Below are 23,352 nucleotides of genomic sequence, written 5' to 3'. Positions count from 1 at the left end.
TGTTTTCTTCTGTGTTTAATCCTTTTCTTGAGTTCCTATAATAATGGTCTTATACAATATTTGTCCTTTTGCAACTGACTAAATTCACTCAGCATAATACCTTCCAGATTCCTCCAGCTTATATATAAGATGTTTCATGAATTCATCGTTGTTCTTTATCGTTGCATAGTATTCCATTGTGTGAGTATACCATAATTTGTTTATCAATTCATCCACAGATGAGCACCTAGGCTGTTTCCATCTTTTTGCTATTGTGGACAGTGCTGCAAGGAACATGGCTGTGCATATATCTATTCATGTGATGGCTTGCTCTTCTCTAGGATATATTCCAAGGAGAGGAATTACTGGATCATATAGTACTTCTGTTTCTAGCTTTTTAAGGAAGTACCAAATCGATTTCCAAAGCAGTTGTACCATTTTACATTCCCACCAGTAGCGTATAAGTGTTCCAACCTCTCCACAATCTCTCCAACATTTATTATTTTGTGTTTTTTGGATTAATGCTAGTTTTGCTGGGGTGAGATGGTATCTCATTGTAGTTTTGATTTACATTTCTCTAATGGCTAATGATCGTGAACATTTCCTCATGTGTCTATTAGCCGCCTGAATGTCTTCTTTGGTGAAGTGCCTGTTCATATCCTTTGCCCATTTTTTAAGTGGCTTATTTGTCTTTTTGTTGTTGAACTTTTGCAGTATCTTGTAGATTTTAGAGATTAGACACTGATCGGATTTTTCATATCCCAAAATTTTTTCCCAGTCTGTAGGTTGTCTTTTTACTCTTTTGGTGAAGTCTTTTGATGAGCATAAGTGTTTGATTTTTAGGAGCTCCCTGTTATCTAGTTTCTTTTCTGGTGTTTGTACATTGTTACTTGTGGTTTGTATTCTGTTTATGCCATGTATTAGGGCTCCTAGCATTGTCGCTATTTTTACTTCCGTGATCTTTATTGTTTTTGATTTTATATTTAGGTCTTTGATCCATTTTGAGTTAGTTTTTGTGCATGGTGTGAGGTATGGGTCTTGTTTCAGTTTTTTGCAGATGGATATCCAGTTATGCCAGCACCATTTGTTAAAGAGACTGTCTTCTCCCCAATTAATGGACTTTGGGCCTTTGTCAAATATCAGCTGCTCATAAGTGGATGAATTTACGTCTGGATTCTCAATTCTGTTCCATTGGTCTATGTATCTGTTGTTGTACCAGTACCGGGCTATTTTGAGTATTGTGGTGGTATAATAGGTTCTAAAATCAGATAATGTGAGGCCTCCCACTTTTTTCTTCTTCTTGAATAATGCTTTACTTATCCAGGGCCTCTTCCGTTTCCATATGAAGTTGGTGATTTGTTTCTCTATCTCGTTAAAAAATGCCGTTGGAATTTGGATTGAGATTGCATTGTATCTGTAGATTGCTTTGGGTAGAATTGACAGTTTCTCAATGTTGAGTCTTATCCATGAGCAAGGTATGTGTCTTAGTCATCTAGTGCTGCTATAACAGAAATGCAAGTGGATGGCTTTAACAAAGAGAACTTTATTCTCTCACATTGCAGTAGGCTACAAGTCCAAATTCAGGGTGTCACTCCAGGGGAACACTTTGTCTGTTGGCTCTGGAGGAAGGTACATATCATCAATCTTCCCTTGCTCTGGCAGCTGCCCTGCGCAGAAACCTCAGGTCCAAAGGACGTGCTCTGCTCCCGGCACTGCTTTCTTGGTGGTATGAGGTTCCTGTGTGTCTCCGCTCGCTTCTCTCTTTTATATCTCAAAAGAGATTGGCTTAAGACACTATCTAATCTTGTAGACCTCATCAGTATAACTGCTGCTAATCCATCTTATTACATCATAGTGATAGAGTTTACAACACATAAGGAAATCTCATACAAAGTGGTACACAATCATACAATATGGGAAATCACGACCCAGCCAAGTTGACAGATATTTTTGGGGGACACAATTCAATCCAGGACAGTATGTTTTTCCACTTATGCAGGTCTGTTTTGGTTTCTTGCAGTAGTGTCTTATAGTTTTCATTGTACAGGTCTTTTACATCTCTGGTTAGATTTATTCCTAAGTATCTTCTTGCGGGCTATTGTAAGTGGTATTGATTTGGTGATTTCCTCTACAAAGTTCTCTTTGTTCATGTAAAGGAATCCAACTGATTTTTATATGTTGTATCTTGAAACTTAGCTGAAATCTTCTATTAGTTCCAGTAGTTTTCTTGTGGATTCTTTGGGGTTTTTTGTGTATAAAATCATATCATCTGCAAATAGACATACTTTGACTTCTTCCTTACCAAGTTGGATGCCCTTTCTTTCTTTTTCCATCCCAATTGCTCTGGCTAGGACCTCCAGCACAATGTTGAATAAGAGTGGTGATAAAAGGCATCCTTGTCTGGTTCCCGTTCTCAAGGAGAATACTTTCAAACTGTAGCCATTTAGGATGATGTTGGCGGTTAGCTTTGTATAAATGCCCTTAATTATGTTGAGGAATTTCCCTTCTTTTCCTATTTTGCTGAGAGTTTTTTATCATGAATGGGTGTTGGACTTTGTCAAATGCCTTTTCTGCATTGATTGATAAGATCATGTGGTTCTTGTCTTTTGTTTTATTTATGTGATAGATTACATTGATTGTTTTTCTAAGGTTGAACCATCCCTGCATACCTGGTATAAATCCACTTGATCATGGTGAATTATTTTTTTGATATGTTGTTGAACTTTATTGGCCAGAATTTTGTTGAGGATTTTTGTGTCAATGTTCATGAGGGATATTGGTCTGTAATTTTCTTTTTGGTGTCTTTACCTGGTTTTGGTATCAGGGTTATGCTGGCTTCATAGAATGAGTTTGGGAGTATTCCATCCTTTTCTATGCTCTGAACTACCTTTAGTAGTAGTAGTGTTAACTCTTCTCTGAAAGTTTGGTAGAACTCTCCAGCAAAACTATCCGGGCCAGGGCTTTTTTTTGTTTGGAGTTTTTAAATTATCTTTTCAATCTCTTGTTATGGGTTTATTTAGTTGTTCTACTTCTGATTGTGTTATTTTAGGTAGGTAGTGAGTTTCTAGAAATTTGTCCATTTCCTCTAGGTTTTCAAATTTGTTAGAGTACGGTTTTTCATAGTATTCTGTTATGATTCTTTTAATTTGAGTTGGGTCTGTTGTGATATCATCCATCTCATTTCTCATACGGGTAATTTGCGTCCTCTCCTGTTTTTCTCTTGTCAGCTTGGCCAAAGTGTATCGATTTTGTTGATCCTTTCAAAGAACCAGCTTTTGGTCTTGTTAACACTTTCAATTGTTTTTCTATTCCCTATTTAATTCTGCTCTAATTCTTATTATTTCCTTTCTTCTGGCACCTGAGGGCTTCTTTTGCTGCTCTCTTTCTACTTGTTCCAGTTGTCGAGTTAATGTTTTAATTTTGGCCTTTTCTTCTTTTTGGATGTGTGCATTTATTGTTATAAACTGACCTCTGAGCACTGCTTTTGCTGTGTCCTAAAGGTTCTGGTAGGATGTGTTTGCATTCTCATTTGATTCTATGGATTTCTTTATTGCATTGTTAATTTCTTCTATAACCCAGTAGTTTTTGAGCAAGGGGTGTTGCTCAGTTTCCATGTGTTTGATTTTTTTTTCCTTGCTTTTTCTGTTATTGATTTCTACTTTTATGGCTTCATGGTCAGAAAAGATGTTTTCGATTCTGTTAAGGTTTGCTTTATGGCCTAATATGTGGTGTATTCTGGATAATGTTCCATGTGCATTGGAAAAGAAAGTATACTTGGCTGCTGTTGGGTACAGTGTTTGGTATATGTCCGTGAGATCAAGTTGATTGATTGTAGCATTTACATCTTCCATGTCTTTACTGAGCTTCTTTCTAGATGTTCTGTCCTTCTCCAAAAGTGGAGTGTTGAAGTATCCTACTATTATTATGGAGCTGTCTCTCTCTCTTTCCAATGCTGTTAGAGTTTGTTTTATGTATTTTGGAGCCGTGTTGTTGGATGCGTAAATATTTATTATAGTTATGTCCTCCTAGTGTGTTGACTCTTTAATCATTATATAGTGTCCTTTCTTATCCTTTGTAGTGGATTTTACTTGAAAGTCTATTTTTTCAGAGATTAATGTTGCCACTCCTGCTGTGTTTTGAGTGTTGTTTGCTTGATATATTTGTTTCCATCCTTCGAGTTTTAGTTTGTGTCTTTAAGTCTAAGGTGTGTCTCTTGTAGGCAGCATATAGACGGATCGTGTTTTTTTTATCCAATCTGCCACTGTCTGTCTCTTTGTTGGTGCATTTAGTCCATTTACATTCAGCATAATTATTGATAGGTATGAGTTTAGTGCTGTCATTTTGTTGTCTTTTTTTGTGTGTTGTTGACAGTTTCTTTGTTGAATTTAATTTTCTGTGTCATTTTTTTTATGTATTTTCTTTTCATCTTTTTCATTGTTGTTTATTTTGTATTTGCTGTGTCCTTATATTTTTCTTGTTTTTTATTTTAATGTGTAGGATTGTTAGTTTCCTTTGTGGTTACCTTAATACTTACCCGTTTTTCTTTGCTTAAAACAGTCTTTTATTTCTTTATATTGCCTTGACTTCCTCTCCATATGAAAAATCTATGTTTACATTTTTTTAGTTCCTCTTTTTTGTTTTAATGTCATCTTTTACATATTGATGTCTCTGTTCCCCTATTTTCAGTGTTTTAGCTTTGATTTATTTTTGTGACTTCCCTATCTGGGTTGATATCTGGTTGCTTTGTCCTGTGTTCTAGTCTTGGGTTGTTATCTGATGTTATTGATTTTCTAACCAGAGGACTCCCTTTAGAATTCCCTGTAACTTTGGTTTGGTTTTTACAAATTCTCTAAACTTCTGTTTGTCTAGAAAAACCCTAACTTTGCCATCATATTTGAGAGACAGCTTTGCTGAATATATAAGTCTTGACTGGCAGTTTTTTTTTCCTTCAAGGTTCTATACATGTCATCCCATTGCCTTCTTGCCTGCATGGTTTCTGCTGAGTAGTCCGAGCTTATTCTTTTTGACTCTTCTTTGTAGATGACTTTTCGTTTATCCCTAATCGCTCTTAAAATTCTCTCTTTGTCTTTGATTTTGACAAGTTTGCTTATAATATGTCTTGGTTACTTTTTGGGGGATCTACTTTATGTGGGGTTCGATGAACATTTTGAATAGATATCTTTCATGATATAAGGGACGTTTTCTGCCAACAAATCTTCAATAATTCTGTCTGTATTTTCTGTTATCCTCCCTATTCTGGTAGTCCAATCACTCGTAGGTTATTCCTCTTGATGGAGTCGCACATAATTCTTAAGTTCTCCATTTTTTAAAATCCTTTTATCTGATTTTTCCTCAAATAAGTTGGTGTCAAGTGCTTTATCTTCAGTCTCACTAATTCCGACTTCCACTGTCTCAATTCTGCTTCTGTGACTTTCCACTGAGTTGTCTAAATCTGAAATTTTATTGTTAATCTTCTGGATTTGATTGCTGTCTCTCTATGGATTCTTGCAGCCTGTTAAATTTGTCATTATGCTCTTCTCTAATCTTCTTAATTTCCTCTCTTGCCATGTCTGCATTTTGCAAGATCTCCTTCCTGATCTCTTGAAGAGTTCTGTATATTAACCTTTTGTATTCTGCCTCTGGTAATTCCAGGAAATTCTCTTCCTCTGGAAAATTTATTCTTTATTTTAGGAGCTTGCTGAAGCCATCATGGTCTGCCTCTTTATGTGATTTGATATTGACTGTTGTCTCTGAGCCATCAATAAGTTATTATAATTTAATTTATTTACGTTTGCTTACTGTGTCCTAGCTTCTTGTTTCGTTTTGTTTTGATATGCCCAAATAGGCTGCTCATGTGAGCTAGTTTGATCATTGGCACCTTTGAAGCTCTAACATCCCGTCACCAGGTGGTTAGATCTGTTACTAGGTATGTGAGCCCAGGAGTCTGTTAACTTTTCTTGTATGGATTCAGCTCAGGTATCCAGGTAGTCAGCCACCAAGTGTGTGGTACAGGCTCTCACCTACAGTCCTAGACAGCCATGGGTGATTGGTGTATGCACAGGTATTGGCTACAGTAGGGGGAGTCACGCTCTGAGCAAGGCAGGGGGCTAATGGTTGCCCCGAGTGTCTGGGAGGAAAATGTGTCCCTGTTCCCTAGATAGCACGTAGGTGGGTGGGTTTTGCAGCTGGACTATGAGCACCCAATGTTATTGGCTGTAAGGACTGGCGGGCATCACTTATTGTTGGACTCCTGTTGCAGGTAGCTAGGTGGCATGGGTGGAGCCACGAGTCCTCAGACTCCTGATGTGGGTAGGTGAGAAATCTGCTTAATGGACAGAGCAGTGTCAGATGTCACAAACCTGCCACTTCACAGCTGAAACAGTTGAAGTTAGACTTCAGGTATATACCCTGTTGTACAGTGGTAATGAGGGCCTATGCTTTTGAAATGGGCCCACACAAGTCTATGCAGGGTAAAAAGCATTCAAAGTTCGTTGACCCCTTATGCCTGTGCCTGGGCAAAGGAGCTGTGGCAACCCTGAGTTCTTGCCTTAGGGGAGCCAGCAGCTTATTTTTTCCCTGTGTGTTAATTTGTTCCCTCTCCAAGGCCAGGAGAGTGGCTCAGGGCATATGACGTGTCCTACTTCCGGCCCAGGAGACTTGGCAGTTGCTGAAGCTGGCACGGGACCCAGTGCAGAGCCGGGAGGGGGGTGGTAAATGGGAGAGAGGTTTTTCTCAAATAGGGTGTTTTTTGATCTGCGCAGTAGGCCAGACACAAGTACTTATCTTTAGCGGTTTGAGTGCTGCTTTTCACTGGTTCTGGATGGCCGAGTAGACTCTCTGCTCCTGGGTGTCTCCTGATGTATAAAACACCTCCGAAGCGCCACTGCTTGCCTCAGCGCACACACAAGCTAATCTGGCCTGAAGGGCTCTGGCTCCTGCCAGGTCTGGTAACACGTCACTGCATCCGAACCATCTCTCCCTACCCCCACCACTCAGTCTGATTCCTCAACTTTGCCTTTGATGTTCAGGGCTCCTAGATTGTCATATACAATTGATTTATTTGTTGTTTCGGGTCTTTGTTGTAAGAGGGACCATAGGAAGCGTCTGACTACTCTGTCATCTTGGCCTCGGCTCCCAAACTGCCATTACTGAATATTTTGATCAAAATCTCTGTAGAAGAATGCTGATCAAAAGGACGGAAAATGTTGAACATAATTTCAAATTCTCATGGAATCCACACTTTCTGGAACCATTGAGGCTGGATGGCCCTCCAAAACTATTCCCTGAGGTAATCTTTAAACTTTAAACCAAAACTAAGCCCCTGAAATCATCTTTAATCCAAACAGTAGTTTATCTTAATTAGTAAAGAGTGTTTGCCTTGAGCATCATGCTGTTTTAAAGAATTATCTATATGTGATCAAACTGACAACAAGAACTCGAAAGGTTAGATGAGAAGTTTAGAGGGCAGTGAGTTTATTTTAATGGTGGTGGAATAATTTGGAAAAGGATAGTGAAAATGATTGTACAACTTGAAGAATGTAATTAATATCAGTGAACTGTACATGTAGAAATTGTTGAATTGGTTTACATTTTTCTATGTATATTTTCACAAAAAAGAAAGAAAGAAATCACTGGACTTATTTCTTATCTGCCTCTCTCCTTTACCTCCCCTTCTTCCAGATCCAGAATGGCAGAGTAGCAGCTGAGTTAATATTTGTTAACTACCTGTATCAGTAAGTTTCAATTAGAACCAACAATTTAATGACAGTTTCTTTTGTTCTTTTAACTCTCCCCTCAGAATACATGTGAGACACTTTATAGAGAAAATTAAAATGATGAAGATAAATTTGAAGCTAAGAATGGAAAATAATTAAAAGTGGTCAAGATAGGGAAGACCCAGAACTGGAGCAGAATGATAGTTTTGAAAGTCACATTACACATCATTGCTTGATACTGAAGAAGTTAATACAGAAGAAATTAAGAGCATAACTAATAGATACATCTCTCCCATGGATTTTATTTGGCTGATGCATCTGATTTCAGTTGCTCTTTGAAATAACATGAACCTTCTCTTTATAGGAAATTAAAGAACTCTGAATTTCACAATGAGACTTTTCTAAAAAAAAATTGGAAAAATGCACTAAAAATCCTGAATTTCTAGCACAGGCCTTTCCCAAGAGAATATATATGTATATTTAACATACCATAAGAATCAAGACTGAGACAACTTTTTGGTGTACCAGGCCAACTACTTTTAAAAGTATCTTAGAGGATCAACTTAGACATTTTTTAAATATTAGTTGCTGAAAAAGAATAATGCTGGAATTTTACTCTACTGATGAAAAAGAAGGTTCATACAAGAAAATTCAGTCTTGGTAGTAGTACAGTGGTCTTTGGCCATAATACAGGATTTGATCAAATCTTGTAAGAATGCCATGAAACTGGCAGCAGTGACTGGATATGTGGATACAGTAGCCCTTCAATATCTGGATGATTCACAAGGGTCATTCATTATAAGATGAAGGACTTGATCCAGTTTAGTCCAGCCAGAAAGGAATAATGTTCTGTAAGACAGTAATGACACCCACTGATCAGGGCCTGTCTCCTTACTACAGCTTTAAAAATTCTATGAAGTTGATTATTCGTTCACTAACTTGAAAGTGGGAGCAACAATCATTTTGAGATTTTGTACCATAATGAATTTGAGAAATGCATTCTGCAGGCAGCTTCAAGGAAATAAAAGATTGTTGGTTTTCAGAAACAAGTAAATTAGTGAAGGAACATCAAGATGTTATTAAAGACCAAGAGACTCTAAGCAAACAGTAAGGCTGTCTTAGCTAGGGTAGCAAAGTAGAATTTGAACTGTGCATTGAAAATATAGGAAAGATAGCAGCAGCAATGAAAATCCAGCCTCCAGCACAAGTGCGATTAAATGTTCATGAAGGTTGCTGTTTTGTCTAGGATGAAGACAGTGGCAGCCACATTTTCCCCAAAAGCTGATCAGCAAGTAGTTTATCTCGAAAGATTATGAGGCGTCTTCACTGAGTCAGAAGATGTGGAAAAGCATTTCCTGAAATTACTCAGGATTTAACAATTGGATGACAGTTATAAAAACCATTTTATGAATTTGGTTGCCATAGAAATGAGAGAAAGGGTATGAAGAAGCAAAAGGAGGAAGAGGAGAGAAAAGGAAATTAAAATAAGCAAAAACGAGAAGAGTCAGAGAGTGTGCTGTACTTGATCCCGCAGTGGACACCACAAGTTTCCCTGCAAAAGCAGCATAGGTATGTGAAGATGTCTTGAAAACATCTTCCCCAGACAATTGCCACTCAGTCCATACAGCTCTCCAAGATTGTCAAAACAGTTGTTTGCTTAGCTGAGCTGTTTAATGACTATCTTAATTTGGGAGAGAGGGTTGCTAGTACAGGTATCTCCCACTATCTGAAAGTAGAACATTCGTGTGAAACCTTTTTGTAAGCCAAAATGGCATAAAGTGAAGAAGCAATTACCATTAATTTTTATGGGAAAAATTTCTGAGCATTTCCAGACCCAAAAAATAACCTACCAACTCATAACCAAATAACACGTAAAAACCTTAGGTACTCTCTTAGACTTTTCTGATACCATAGGACACATCTTGTTAATGGATGCACAAAATAAATCAAGATAAAGCACAGATGCTCACAGACACAGTTCAAAGTTATGGCAGCTTGATGCTGAGATACCGAGTACTTTCCGGGGAAGGAGCTTGGCAACACCACTCCGGGTGCCCGCTGCTTTAACTGCTTGCTGCAAAACAAATGCTGAACGCTATTTCTGCTTTTAATGTTTTTACTTAAAGTGAAAATCCTCTTCAGATTTCTTTCGGTTAGCAAAAACACTAATATAGGATGTAGGTCTTTCATAAAAGTGAAGTGCATAAAGCAGGAGATACTTATATGTCCTTTGGGACTGCTGCATTGCACAGCTCTTAGGAGTACCACTCGCATTGTATCTATGTGGCCTGAACCCCTTGGAGTTATTCAAAATGGTAGCCTTGCAGAACCCAACCCACACAATTCCTGGAAAGTCAACAGGGACCACCACCATTTTCTTTAAGGTGTGGGTTAAGACAGTAAGTAAAGAAGCTCTGCCACTCCAGTCCTCAAAGAGACACAAGGTCAAAAGTCCTAGGATTCCTTCTCGTAAGAGCAAAGTAGCTTACTTGACTCAGTTTTGCATTCCTGAGGGGCACTTAGTAGGATTGGGCATCATGTAGAGGAAGTTGGACATTCCCAGCCTGGGTAGGAGTCACTTAAGCCCTCTTACTACTTCAGAACGAACAAATGTCTTGGAAGTAGTATAGCCAGGATGCTCCTTGGAAGCCAGGATGGCGAGACTTTGTCTCATGTACTTTGGACATGTTATCAGGAGGGATCAGTCCCTGGAGAAGGACATTATGCTTGGTAAAGTAGAGGGTCAGCAAAAAAGAGGAAGACCTTCAACGAGATGGATTGACACAGTGGCTGCAACAATGGACTCAAGCGTAAGAACAACTGTGAGAAAGGCACAGGACCGAGCAGTGTTTCATTCCGTTGTACACAGGGTCATTATGAGTCGGAACCGACTTGACGGCATCTAACAATAACAACACTATTTCAGACTTTTGGAGCCCAATGGGAGAGGCTGGAATCTCTTTATGATATCATCTCTCAAATTGAAATTTTGATATTAAGCAGTTGGGGCACCAGACACATGACTTTTAATTGAAAAGACATAATAATAAAGGACTTTTTTGAAGGAGAAAAACCACCTGTATCTCCAGTATCCTCACATAATTTTGAGATTTTGCATAATGTTCTCTCTCCATTCCTTGTTTATATAATTACATACTTAGTTGAAACATACTGTACATATCCATTATATATGAAAATTTAACATTATATCATGAATATTTGTCTTATTTTTATTAGCACAAAATTTTAATGGATAACACTGATACAATCTTGAAAAGCATTTAAATAGAATTTGTTTCTTTCATAAAACCGATAATATAGATACGTGCTCTCCAAACAGTAGCCACAAGCTACATGTGACTAATAAGTACTTGAAGTAAATGGTAATGTTTATATTAATTACATGCTGAAGTGATAATATTTTAGATATACTGGGTTAAAGAAAATATAGTGTTAAGTTCACCTGTTTCTTTTACTTTTTTAATGTGACTACTAGAAGATTTTAAATTATATATGTGGCTTGTGTAATATTTCTATTAGACTGTGCTGGTATAGATTATCATATACAGATATAGGACCTTAAATTTGGGGGAAAAATAAAATTTCAACAGTAAGGGAAGGATTAAATCATCTTTCATATATTTACTGAATAGAATATTGTGCAGCCTCTAAAATTATAGGTATACAGACTATGTGCAACAAAAAAAGTATGCTGATACTATTAAGTAAAGAAAGCATGATGTAAAGTTATAGAAATCTTTAAAAAAAAAAAAAAAAAAACCTAGAAATTTTTCCAAAATGCTAACTGGAGATAGTTTTTGAGATAGGATTACAAGTGAAGTGTTTGTTTTGTTTTTCCTTTTCTTTATTTTCAAAGGTAAAAGTATGCTTTCGTATCTTTTTTCACACGGATATATACTAAAGCCATAAAACTTTTCTTTTTTTATTAAAAACAATCAGTGAGTAAACACTGATCAAGAAGGAGAAGGTGGTAGATTAGTGTTCTCAAAGTGGCTTTGTGGAGAAAGGAGCAAGCCAACCATGCCTTCTCTCCCCCTACTCACTGGAAATGAGAGAAAGTGAAACTCCAGAAGAGACGGTAGTTGATTAATATATATTGTGTCTGTAAAAGAATGAAGGAGGAACATTTACATCTTTTACTGCTTTGAAAAATGTAGAAAAAGATTAGAAAACAATCTAAGATTCTTTAAAAAGAATTACAGCTCTGAAAATGACTCGCCATGTTTAAATGCTTACTCTTACTAAATATTATTTTTTATTCATTTACAGATTCATGATGTTATGGTCTAAAGTTGAGAAATCATCAGAAGAAATCATGGAAATAATGCAAAATTTAAGTAGTATACAGGTCTGCTTTTTTTTTCTTTTTCATATAACTTTTTAAACGTCTAATTTTTCATGTGTTCTTTGGAAAAGAAAAGAAGCCCCAAAATGAGAATCCAGTCCAGGAAAGTTGTTGCAGGGGAAAAGTTCAAATTACTTTTGATGAGAATTTCTTTTCTTATCTGAATATTACTTAACCATAATATTTTAGTACTATCTGGCTTTTTCACATTTACAAATGTGTAGATTATGTTTAGCCTCTTTAGTTAATTTTATTTTTACTCAGGCATTTTGGGGCTTGTAATAGTTGACCTACCAGAAAAGTTAAATTTCCAAACATAGAATTTAAGTTTTTCAAATGCAGAAAACAATTTACTGTGTTTAATATATTCTCTAGATTGTCAGTAATTTTATATTTGTAGAGAACTTAGCTCATTTAACATGACTTTCTTTTAGGCTTTGAAGGGCAGGAAAGAGCTTGAAAACCTCATTGGTATCTCCTGTGCGTCCAGTTTCTTACAAAGAGAAATGCAGAAAACCAAAGAGCTAAGTAAGAAGAATTCATAAGTTTTCAGTGGTGGTTTTGAAATAAACCTATTAACTTTTCCCAAATTTAAATTTGATAGACTTCTTTATGTATGCCATTGTGGACATGGGATAGAAATCCTAATGCTTCATTGAAATAAGAAGTCATGTAGCTTTTACCAGGATATGTTATTTGGGGGACACTTCTTGAATATGAAGGGAAAGACTGTACCTTGACAACTGGTAGTAGACTTTTTATTTAGTGCTCATTTTTAAAATAAAATATAAAATACTGTATATTATACTTGATTGCTATATTACTTTGAATTATTTTTTCTCATGTTTTTTCTAAGCAATGAGAAATTATTCATATTCCATATTAATTCTTAACATGGGTTTTTTTTTTTTTTAGTGAGAAAAGTAACAAAACAAAGACTGTTTGAAAAGAGAAGTACAGGACTTCCTAACAAAGGTAAAGAGTTGTTTTAATTTATTACATAAAGATATCCTTTCTTCTCATATTATCATTTTAAACTAATCATCATGACTCCTTTTTAGTGTGTTCTCTTAAAAGACCATGAATCTCATTTGAAAAACCTTATATAGGGTCACTGTGAGTTGGAATCGACTTCATGGCAACGGGTTTGGGTTTTTTTTAAGATATTGCATTTAGCAGAAGAGCAAGTCTGATGAGACCAACTTCCCTGATGAGTGGGCTTTTTTAATGTCCCTTAATATATAATGTTCAATTTACAATTTAAATTTCATCTTTTTATTAAAAATGCTTTTTTGAGAATACAGACAGATTGGGGCAACAATGCCTTAATATACCACAGTTTTTAACGGGTACATTAGAAGACTACACAAAGAATAAAAAGTTATTCTGTAACCAGTGTGCTGGAGGAGGGGCATTATTAGCGTTTGACTTTCTGAGAACTCTTACGCTTCAGAGCATTTCATAATATGGGAAACTAAATTAAAATTTTGTTTGTTCTCTATATTGTTAACAAATAATCTGTTAATTATGTATATCAGATTGTCTTAGTAATTTTATTTTTTATTCTTTCAATTTTCAGTCAGAAAAGGAGTCTAGCATCCATTCAACAGATTTCCTTTTCACATCCAAATGACAGAAATCTACATTCTCATTTTCATTTTTAAGTTCCCATAGGACATATATCTAAATCTCTTCACACCTCAGTAAACAAAATAATTCTGGACTGAAAAATACTAAAACCTTTGGACTAACTTAAAGTGATCATTTTAATAGTATTGGCATGGGTGCCATTTAACAATCTCTGCAAATGGAGTTAGGTCTTGAAATAGGTAGCCATATTTTAGTCTACCATTTACTGAGTATCAATGACTCTTGTTTATTGAGTACCAATAATTATGTTCCCAATACTAGGATCAGTAGATCTTTATAGCAACCCTGCAAAATAGCTATTATCAGACAGGGAAACAAAGACACAAAAGATGTTAAGTAACTTTCCCAAAGACACTTCTACTTAATTGACAAAACAGGGATTCCAACTAAAGACCTGTCTGACCTCAAAAACTGTGTTTTCAACCCATCTAGTCTGTTAGTCTGGGTTTAGAACCTTTAAGAAGCCAGTGATGAGTTTGCAGTGGAAAGTGCTGGGATTCCCAGCTGGTCAGTTAGAAAGGCCAGCCAGGTCATGGGTAGGGCAGCTGCCATGGCAAGACTCCTCCTTCACAGCTCATGTGGAAAAGGCTTCGTGAGACTTTCAGTTGAGCAGCTAACGTCCCCAGTGATCCCAAGAATTTAAGAACATGACAGGAGCTACTTCTTGGAAAAGGCTTGGAAGCTCTTCTTTCATATTTTATCTATATAACTTGATTAGAATGTGTAACTAGGTTTCAGTGATTTAAACTTCTCCTAACTTGACAAGTCTTAGAGGAGCATAATGGGAAATTGGAATGTTTATTATTTTCTAACTAGAAGAAATATTTCATCTATATATTCTGTGCCAATAGTGTGGTTTTTAAAATCTCTAATTTCCTAGAACTAATTAAAATTAGGCTTCACATAGTTGGCTTTTGCCAGTAGTTTTGGGAAATGAGAAAGGGAAAAATTGTAAAAGAAGTAAGTGAATTATCACTGCTAATAATTAATGTAAAAAAATTCTAAAAGTATTATTCCCCAAACATTTATTAAGACATTAAAACTATAACCTGTCTGTTAAAACATTAAAAAATTTTTTTCTTCCAGAGGACAATTTTGTCATCTTTTTTAAGTTATCCACTATATACCAATTCTTTCTTTGCTTATGCATGATCAACCTTACAACTATTTTGTAGTGTTTTAGGCATTAAAACTAACTTGCCCATTACTAGGTTCATAGGATTTAAATTGTTTCATGCATAGAGGAGATTGTATCACTGAATCATGTTTTAAAACTTCTAATAAGCATTGATTATTTGTTGTATTTAAATGAAAACTGAATTAAAATATATATAATATATAGCATTTATATAATGCATATTATATAATAATATTATATATATGTAATCTTCAATTTCTGTTTCTCAGCTAGAGCTACCTTAGCTCTTTATATTCCTTGAGGTATTAAAATCGTCATTAGCTTTTTAAACTAATTTAAACTAATTTTTGAAAATTAATGTTACCTGACAAACAGATTGCTTACTTTCTTTGTAATTTGAGTTTGAGCTATATACCATATTTTTATGCAAATAACACATGGCTTATACTTTTTTTCCCCAACCGTGCCCTCCTCCCGCGAGGTATTTTCGTAAGTGTGCTATGCTAATTTTTTTACAGCAATGTGTAAGGGCGTGGTTGGCAAAAAACGTGTAACATGCACATTATTTGCATAAAAATATGACACATAATTTTTTTTTTAACTAAGCTAACAACTTTCACCCCCTTCTGTTCATACATTTATTTTAAGAGATCTTTTGCTAATTTTTTGACATCTCAAACTTAATTTGCTTTGTATGTTCCTTATTTTGGTATCTAGCCTTCAGCTTTTTTGTTGATGTGCTTTTCTTTTACTATGCTACTATTCAGAATTATTTAAATTAAGAATGTTTGTGGAATCTTCAAAATTTTAGAAATTATATAATTAGAAAGTATATAAAATAAACATTAGTCCTGTAATATGTATTGAATTTGTCTCATTAGGTAATTAAGAAAATGAGAATAAACAAATTACTTGTTTAACTATCAAAAGAATGTCCTTCAGATTCTTATAATATAGGCAATACCAGGAGAATTCCAATATTTATGCTGTCGTCACCCCTTCAAATTGGCCTTTTAGATCTATTGCTTGTTTTTCATTTCAGTGCTAGTTCCTTTTGTTTAACATCAGCTGTAGTCTTTATTACATGAAGAGGAGTGTAATTATAAAAATAACACTCTAGTGTTTTACATAAGTAAACATCTGACACACACTCTGAAGGCTTTATATAACTTACTGAAAGGAAATTTAAAACATACACAATACTGTGAAAAGGTACAACTGAGATATTCATAGTTTTCAGAAAAACTGGACCTTGTAAATCAAGGAATGCCTTGATAGAGTGTATGAAAAAGAGACGATCTCAATAAATACAAATTTCTTAAAGAAAGCTTCTTTCTTTCCTCAGTTACTTAGGAAGTAAGCCTAACTTCACTCTCCTTAATAATATTGGCTTTATGACTATTAGGAAAATAATAAAATGAAAGGTTCTTTTATTATTAGATTTGGATGTGAATTTTCATAATTATTTTTAATTTGTTATGCTGAAGATTTAAAACATATGACTGTTCATTGGGTTGATACAGATGGAATGTCACATTATCATCACATGGTAAGGCATGAAATTTATTTACTTTACATAATCAGCCTCTACTTAAAACAACTTCATACAAATACCCTTAGTCAATAGATGGCATTATACAGTGCTCAGTTCTTTCATTTTTTCCAGAGATACTAAAAAATACCATCATTGTTTGTCTATGACTAGTAAACAAAATATTTTTGAAAAGAATGTAAGCAAATTGTAGAACAGTTGCCAAGATATGAAATCTAGACACTTAGCTTCAGTCCAAAACATATTTTATCTGCTTTGAGAATAACTGTGTAGGTTGCAGTATGCATATTTTAAATGAAAATGTAACCATCTGAACTTCACATTGTTCAAAAAAGTTGACTGTTTCAGCTGTTTATAATAGAAAATATTTCAGAATTTCTAGCTCTGGCCTTAAACAGAAAGTACAAACTATAATGTTCCTGTTTCCTTTAGTTAACTTACTGTGTTCTTACATTGTAAAATTCATCTTGGTTATAGGATTTTAAAGATAGCAAATTCTTAGACTACAGGACAAATTTTAAACTTCTCATGTTCTAAAACTATAAAATAGTTTGATATTGCCTTTTCATTCTAACTACCTACTGAAGTATTTTTTAAACTTAAAAATAAATTGTTTTTCCCCACTCAGTCTTGAAAAAGTATTCATCATATCAGCTAAATGATTTTACTCCCAGAAGACTACTACCCTTGTATTTTTTCTATTATATCTTAACATTAAACAGTATCTTTTTTTCAAACAGATACTTCAATTTTAAAAGCACTGAGGTTTGAAGTTGAGACATGATGAGTTTTAGGAGAAACAACAAAAATTCCCCCTTATGTTTTAACATTCTGGGTTTACCTGAAGGTTAAAAAATGGAGCTATTAATTTTGGTGACACAAATATACATTAATGTACAACTGTAGTCCTCAGCTCTGTATAAGGATTCAGCTGTCATGTATGCTGTATGTGGGTGATGCCTTTCCTATTAATAATGGTAATGTTCTTGTTTTACACTATTCATCACTGTTTGGGGTATACATTTCGACTGCTGAAAATGCTTACTTGAGATTTGTCTAGGACTGAAGGAAAAACAAACTGGCTTATTACTTTTCAAAGCCTTTTAAATAATTTCATCCATGATTTAAATTTTTTTTATACTTGACTATAAGTATAGTTTTTGTCTTTTAAATAATCAGTAAAAATTTTAGAGCCATAGATTTGAACTCACTTAATAGCAATTATGTGTTAAGGAGGTGTAAATAACTTACTATCAGACATTACAAATATCCAGGTGCTCTGTATGTGCTGATGACAACAAAATTGAAAAGGCTGTAATAATTCTGACTGGTTTTCTCTGCAGAAGATATTGATTATTTGTGTGTGGTGAGAGATTTGGAAAATTCAATTAAAGGAGTTGTGCAAAGGTTTCATAAATTTTCCTCCTACAGCGTGTACACAGACATTGTTGCGTATTAAATCAATGCAGCACTTTACAATATATTTTCTTTGAAACATAAAAATAAATAACATTTAAACAGTTCTGCTTACTACAGAAACAAATTTTATTTTCTGTGAAGCATTTAGTCATGTGCTATCACTGACTCATACACATTTGCCAGCTGTAACAAATTTTATAGACATTTTCTCCAGAGACATATCTCACATACTATGAATTTTTAAATGAGCAAATGGTGAAGAAGGGATGTCAGCAATATAAAAATTGATCAGTTAAAAGATAAAAGCATAAGTAAAGAGATTTGTATGGTAGTCTTAATAGGTTTTATTAAATAAAAATACTATAAAAAGACAGTAATGAATAGACTGAAGACTAACTGTTCTGGAGGTAGAGAAAAATTATTCTGGCACATTTAGTAGCAATTGGTTTTGTATCACATGATGAGTGAACATTTTTTTTTCCCATTTTAACTCTCAGAGTAGTCAAAAAAGCCTCCCAAAAAGGGGTTAAATAAATTCTCTAAGTGGTTTATATATTTTAAACATGTATATAATCATAGATATTTATAATTGTGTAAGTAATTATATACTTAAAAGCAAGACTTTTGTAATGAGTGAATATTAGGTGATTTTTCCTCCAGCTCAGACCTCTGGTAGGAGGAAGATGGTCATTTTTATTCACACTATTCAGACCATATGCTTCAGCCCCCAAGAATCTCTCTCCTTTGCAACTCCAGGTCTCTCTAATGCTTTTTCCTCTATCTAGATTGCGATTTTTTCTGTCGAACGAACTCTTGCTGGTCCTTTAAGGTCAGCCTCAAATGTCACATCCTTTGTGAAGCTACCCCCAGCTCTCCTACATAGCTCATCGAGTTGACTCTGACTCACGGCAACCTTATGTACAATAGAACGAAACTTTGCCCAGTCCTACGGCATCCTTGTAATCGCTGGCATGTTTGAGCCTGTCATTGCAGCTTCTGTGCCAATCCGTCTCACTGAGGAGCTCCCTCACCCTCACTGGCCCTCTGCTTCACCAAACATGATGTCATCGTCCAGCAGTTGATCCCCCCTGATGTCATGTCCAAAGCAAGAGAGTTGGGCAGGGTTCTGTTGTAATCCGTAACGTTTTCATTGGCTAATTTTTGGAAGTAGATCACAAGGCCTTTCTTCCTAGTCTGACTTAGTGTGGAAGCTCCACTGCAACCTGTCCCCTGTGAGTGACCCTGCTGGTATTTGAAATACTGGTGGCATAGCTTCCAGCATCACAGCAACATATAAACCATCACAGTACGACAAACTAACAAAAGGGTGGTGGCCAGCTCTCCTAGGCAAAGCTAAACTGCTTCATCTAGGCACCCACAACACTTGTCTGAATGTTTATAAATGCTGTAGTGTGTTGTAACTGTCTGTTTACAAAGCTCTTTCTGAGCTTCTTTGTGGAAAGAAAAAAAAAAAGTCTTACTCATTTCTATATTGTAACCCAGAGCCTAGGATGGAAGGTCCACAAGGCATGTTCATGGCATGACTGCATAAATGAAAACAAATGGTCACTACAAGAATACTTTAAAGGAATTATCTAAATATTTTCAAATACTTACAAATTTCTCTCCTTATACATCTCAAGTGTGTTTATTCATTTATTTGTTCATTAATATTTATTGAATGCCTACTATGATCTAGGCAGTATTCTTGCATTGGGGACACACTGATGAGTAAGAGAGATATAGTCTTGCCCTCAAGAGTATAGAATCTAGAACAAAAGACAATTATAATAAAGCATAAAGAGTATATTAATAGTGGCAGTAGGAATACATCATAATATATTTCTTGGCAGTTTCCATACTAAATTTAAAAGTGTATGTTCTGAAACAGGCATCAGGCAAAATGGTAGGATCTTGAAACGAAAATTTATAGTCCCACAGCTGCTATTTGTAATGTAAAACATACGTTTACCTTTAAGTTGTTTATCTTATTTTCATTGTGATTTAGTGGTTATTCTGTATTATATACTGTGACAAGTTACTCTGAACTGTTTTCTGGAAAAAAAAAAAAATCTTTCTTCTTCTGTACAGAATTACGTCACCTTGACAGCTATGAATTCCTTAAAGCCAGCTTAAACTGAGGTACTGTTTTGCCTTTCTAATTATGTTTAGCTTTGTTAAATTTCACCGTTTTGTTCAGGTGGGAACGTTTGATTCACATTATCAGATTTGGTATTGTCTTTCCATAAAGAAAATGGGGACGTGAGCTTTGGAGCTTTAGTTGAAATTAATCTATTCTTATAAATAACAGGGCTCTGACAGGATCTGTCTAATAAATGATTGAAAAAGAACACCAAACAATGAAGAATAATGATGAGTCCATGAGACATCGTATAACATGGATAAATTTGGAGCACATTATGCTGAGTGAAATAAGTCAATCACAAAAGGAAAAATATATGATACCACTTTTATAAAAAGTCAAGAATAGGTTTACACACAGAAAGCAACATTCATTGATGGTTACCAGGGATAGGAAGGGGAGGGAGGGAGAATCACTTACTAGATAGTAGACCCATGTTAATGCTGGTGAAGGAGAAGGCAGTGCACAATATGGGGGAAGTCAGCACAATGTGACCAAGGTAAATGAGACACTGAGAGGTATGCAAGAACTACAGTAAACGCTGTAACATACACAGTTCTGCAACAACAGTTATAACAACCAAAAATCTGAGTGGTTACATAGGTAGATATTTACGCTATATAGGTGTGGAAGGGCATATGGGAGTACGTGTGTGCGTATATAGTTGTGGATATTTGTATATACATATATGTATTACTGCATATATATTCATATATATATTAGAAGCACATGGGGGCACAGTTAAGGAAACTTCCTAGACATATCCAAACACCTCATGGGACTGAGTTACCAGGTTTGAAGGCTCAGGACCATAGTCTTGGGGCACACCTAGGTCAACGGGCATAACATAGTTCATAATGTTCTACATCTTTGGTGAGTAGTATCTGGGGTCTTAAAAGCTTGCAAGCAGCCATCTAAGATACAACTATTGGTCTCCTCCCATCTGGAGCAAACGAGAGTGAAGGAAGCCAAAGGTTCAAAGAAACAATTAGTTCACAGGACTTAATGGCCCATACAAACCACAGCCTCCTGTAGCCTGAGACCAGAAGAACTAGGTGGTGCCTGGTACCATTGCTGACTGCTCTGACCAGGGACACAATGGAAGGTCCTGGTTAGAATGGATAAAAATGAAGAACAAAGCTCAAATTCCTAAAAAAGACCAGACTTACTGGACTGATAAGAGACTGAAGGAACCCCCGAGACTATCGCCCCTTTAATCTGGAACTAAAGCCACACTTGGAGGTCACCTTTCAGCCAAATGATAGATTAGCCTATAAAATAACAACACCCATGAGGAATGTGCTCCTTAGAACAATCGACCATGTGAGACCAAATGGGCAACATTTGCCCAAAAGCAAAGATGAGAAGGCAAGGAGGGGCAGGGAAACTGGATGGTTGAAAATGGGGACGGTGAGATGGAAGTGGTGAGAGTGCTGACACATTGCGGGAACTGTAACCAATGTGTCAGAAAAATCTGTGTATGAATTGTTGAACGGGAATCTAATCTGCTGTGTAAACTTTCACCTAAAACACAATAAAATGGTCAAAAAAAGAAAAAAAAAAAAAACACCATTGAGCTGACCAGGCTAGCTTTAAGAGTCCGAGAGGGCATATTTTCAACTGAGTCTAAAGAAAGCCATTAATTGAGCACCTTTAGTATAAATAACTAACTAGATCCTGGCAGGCAGACACATCAGCCAAATAATTTTAGGACACACCTGACTGAACAAGATATAAGAAGTCTGTTAAATTTGGAAATATGCTAAATTGATAAATAAAATATTTAACCAATTGTTTAATTATTTAAATTATTTAATAAATTATTGTACCTTTCCTTCAAAACAATTCCTATAGACTCTACAAGTAAAAACAATGTTTATAGCTAGCTTATTATAACATTAGCTAGAAGCATTAGTCATGTGATATTAGTGTTTTGTATACCTGTAACTGCAGACCTGGTAGCGCAGTGCTTAAGCACTCAGCTGCTAAGCATAAGGTTGACGGTTCAAACCCATCAGCTGTTCCATAGGAGAAAGCTGTGGCAGTCTGCTTCTGTAAAGATTACAGCCTTGGAAACCCTATGGGGCAGTTCTACTCTGTCCTGTAGGGTCACTGTGAGTCAGAATCGACCCAGTGGCTGTGGGTTTTATACCTGTAACTGAAGGTTCACATTATCAAAGAATATTAGTCCATACTTAGTGACATCAATATTAATTAAGATTCTTAGAAGCTAACCAGATACTGCCTACTCTTAGAAAAAAATTATAGCAAAATGAAAGAATTATATTCTATCCTGAAAATACAGTTCTTTGGAAATAATATCTCAATAATATTAGCAAATTAGCTGTACTTAAAATATCTGTAAAGCATCTTAATATACAGAAAATTGTGTCACTTTCATGCATTAAAATCTTCATTGTGTTGTGCATATAAATAATAACCTTATAATAATAGCTAACATTTTTTGAGCACTTTCTATGTGCCAGGAACTGTTATAAACACTTTATACATATCCCATTTAATCTTCCCACCAACTTGTGTGAGGTAGAGACAGGTACTATATTTTATAGGTGAAAAAACTGAGGCACAAAGAGGTTAAGCACCTTGCCCCAGAGAGCCAGGATACTAACCTGAGTAGTCTAGTGCCAGAGACCATGCTCTTAACCACTACACAGTAATAATATACTTTCTGCTATTTATTCCTTCATTACCTCTCACCTAGATTATCATCATCCCTATTATGACCTGCCTCCCTGCCCTTTGCTCCCTTTCCCCTATAGGCTGTCCCACTATAGAGTTCTGGACATATCTGCGCTTTCGAAGGTTGTTAGGTGCCATCCAGTTGGTTCCGACTCATAGTGACCCTGTGTACAACAGAATGAAACCCTGTCTGGTCCTGCGCCATCCTCACAATCACTGTTATGTTTGAGCCCACTGTTGCATCCACTGTGTCAGTCCATCTCGTTGAGGGTCTTCCTCTCTTTTGCTGACCCTCTGCTTTACCAAGCATGATGTCCCTCTCCAGGGACTGGTCCCTCCTGATAACGTGCCCAAAGTATGTGAGATGTAGTCTCGCCATCCTCGCTTCTAAGGAGCGTTCTGGCTGTACTTCTTCCAAGACAGATTTGTTTGTTCTTCTGGTGGTCCATAGTATATTCAATATTCTTCGCCAACACCATAATTCAAAGGCATTAATTATTCTTCTTTCTTCCTTATTCGTTGTCCAGCTTTCATATGCATATGAAGTGATTGAAAACATCGTGGCTTCGGTCAGGTACCCCTTAGTCCTCAAAGTGACATTTTTGCTTTTTAATGCTTTAAAGAGGTCTTTTGCAGCAGATTTGCTCAATGCAATACAGCATTTGATTTCCTGACTGCTGCTTCCATGAG

The 23,352-nt window shown here is 35.8% G+C and overlaps 1 protein-coding gene across 3 annotated transcripts in view; it reads left to right on the top strand.

Annotated features, from left to right (window-relative positions):
- ITGB3BP (integrin subunit beta 3 binding protein) overlaps positions 1-23,352 on the top strand; it is a 107,221-nt gene that overhangs the window by 79,761 nt on the left and 4,108 nt on the right. For 2 of the 3 annotated variants that reach the window (XM_004369011.2, XM_023730652.1), the window contains 4 exons: positions 11,985-12,063; positions 12,495-12,588; positions 12,976-13,035; positions 19,911-19,961. In XM_004369011.2, coding sequence (XP_004369068.2) covers positions 11,985-12,063; positions 12,495-12,588; positions 12,976-13,035; positions 19,911-19,960 — 283 coding nt within the window. In that variant the 3' untranslated portion in view covers position 19,961. Of the gene's footprint in view, positions 1-11,984; positions 12,064-12,494; positions 12,589-12,975; positions 13,036-13,639; positions 15,748-19,910; positions 19,962-23,352 lie in introns of those variants that run through there. The other variant, XM_023730646.1, reaches the window with a different exon arrangement.

Source organism: Trichechus manatus, unplaced genomic scaffold (genome assembly GCF_000243295.1).
Source record: "Trichechus manatus latirostris isolate Lorelei unplaced genomic scaffold, TriManLat1.0 scaffold00003, whole genome shotgun sequence".
NCBI classification, from domain to species: Eukaryota; Metazoa; Chordata; class Mammalia; order Sirenia; family Trichechidae; genus Trichechus; species Trichechus manatus.
The sequence above is the reverse complement of the archived record's forward strand: the minus strand, read 5'-3'. Positions and strand labels throughout refer to the sequence as shown.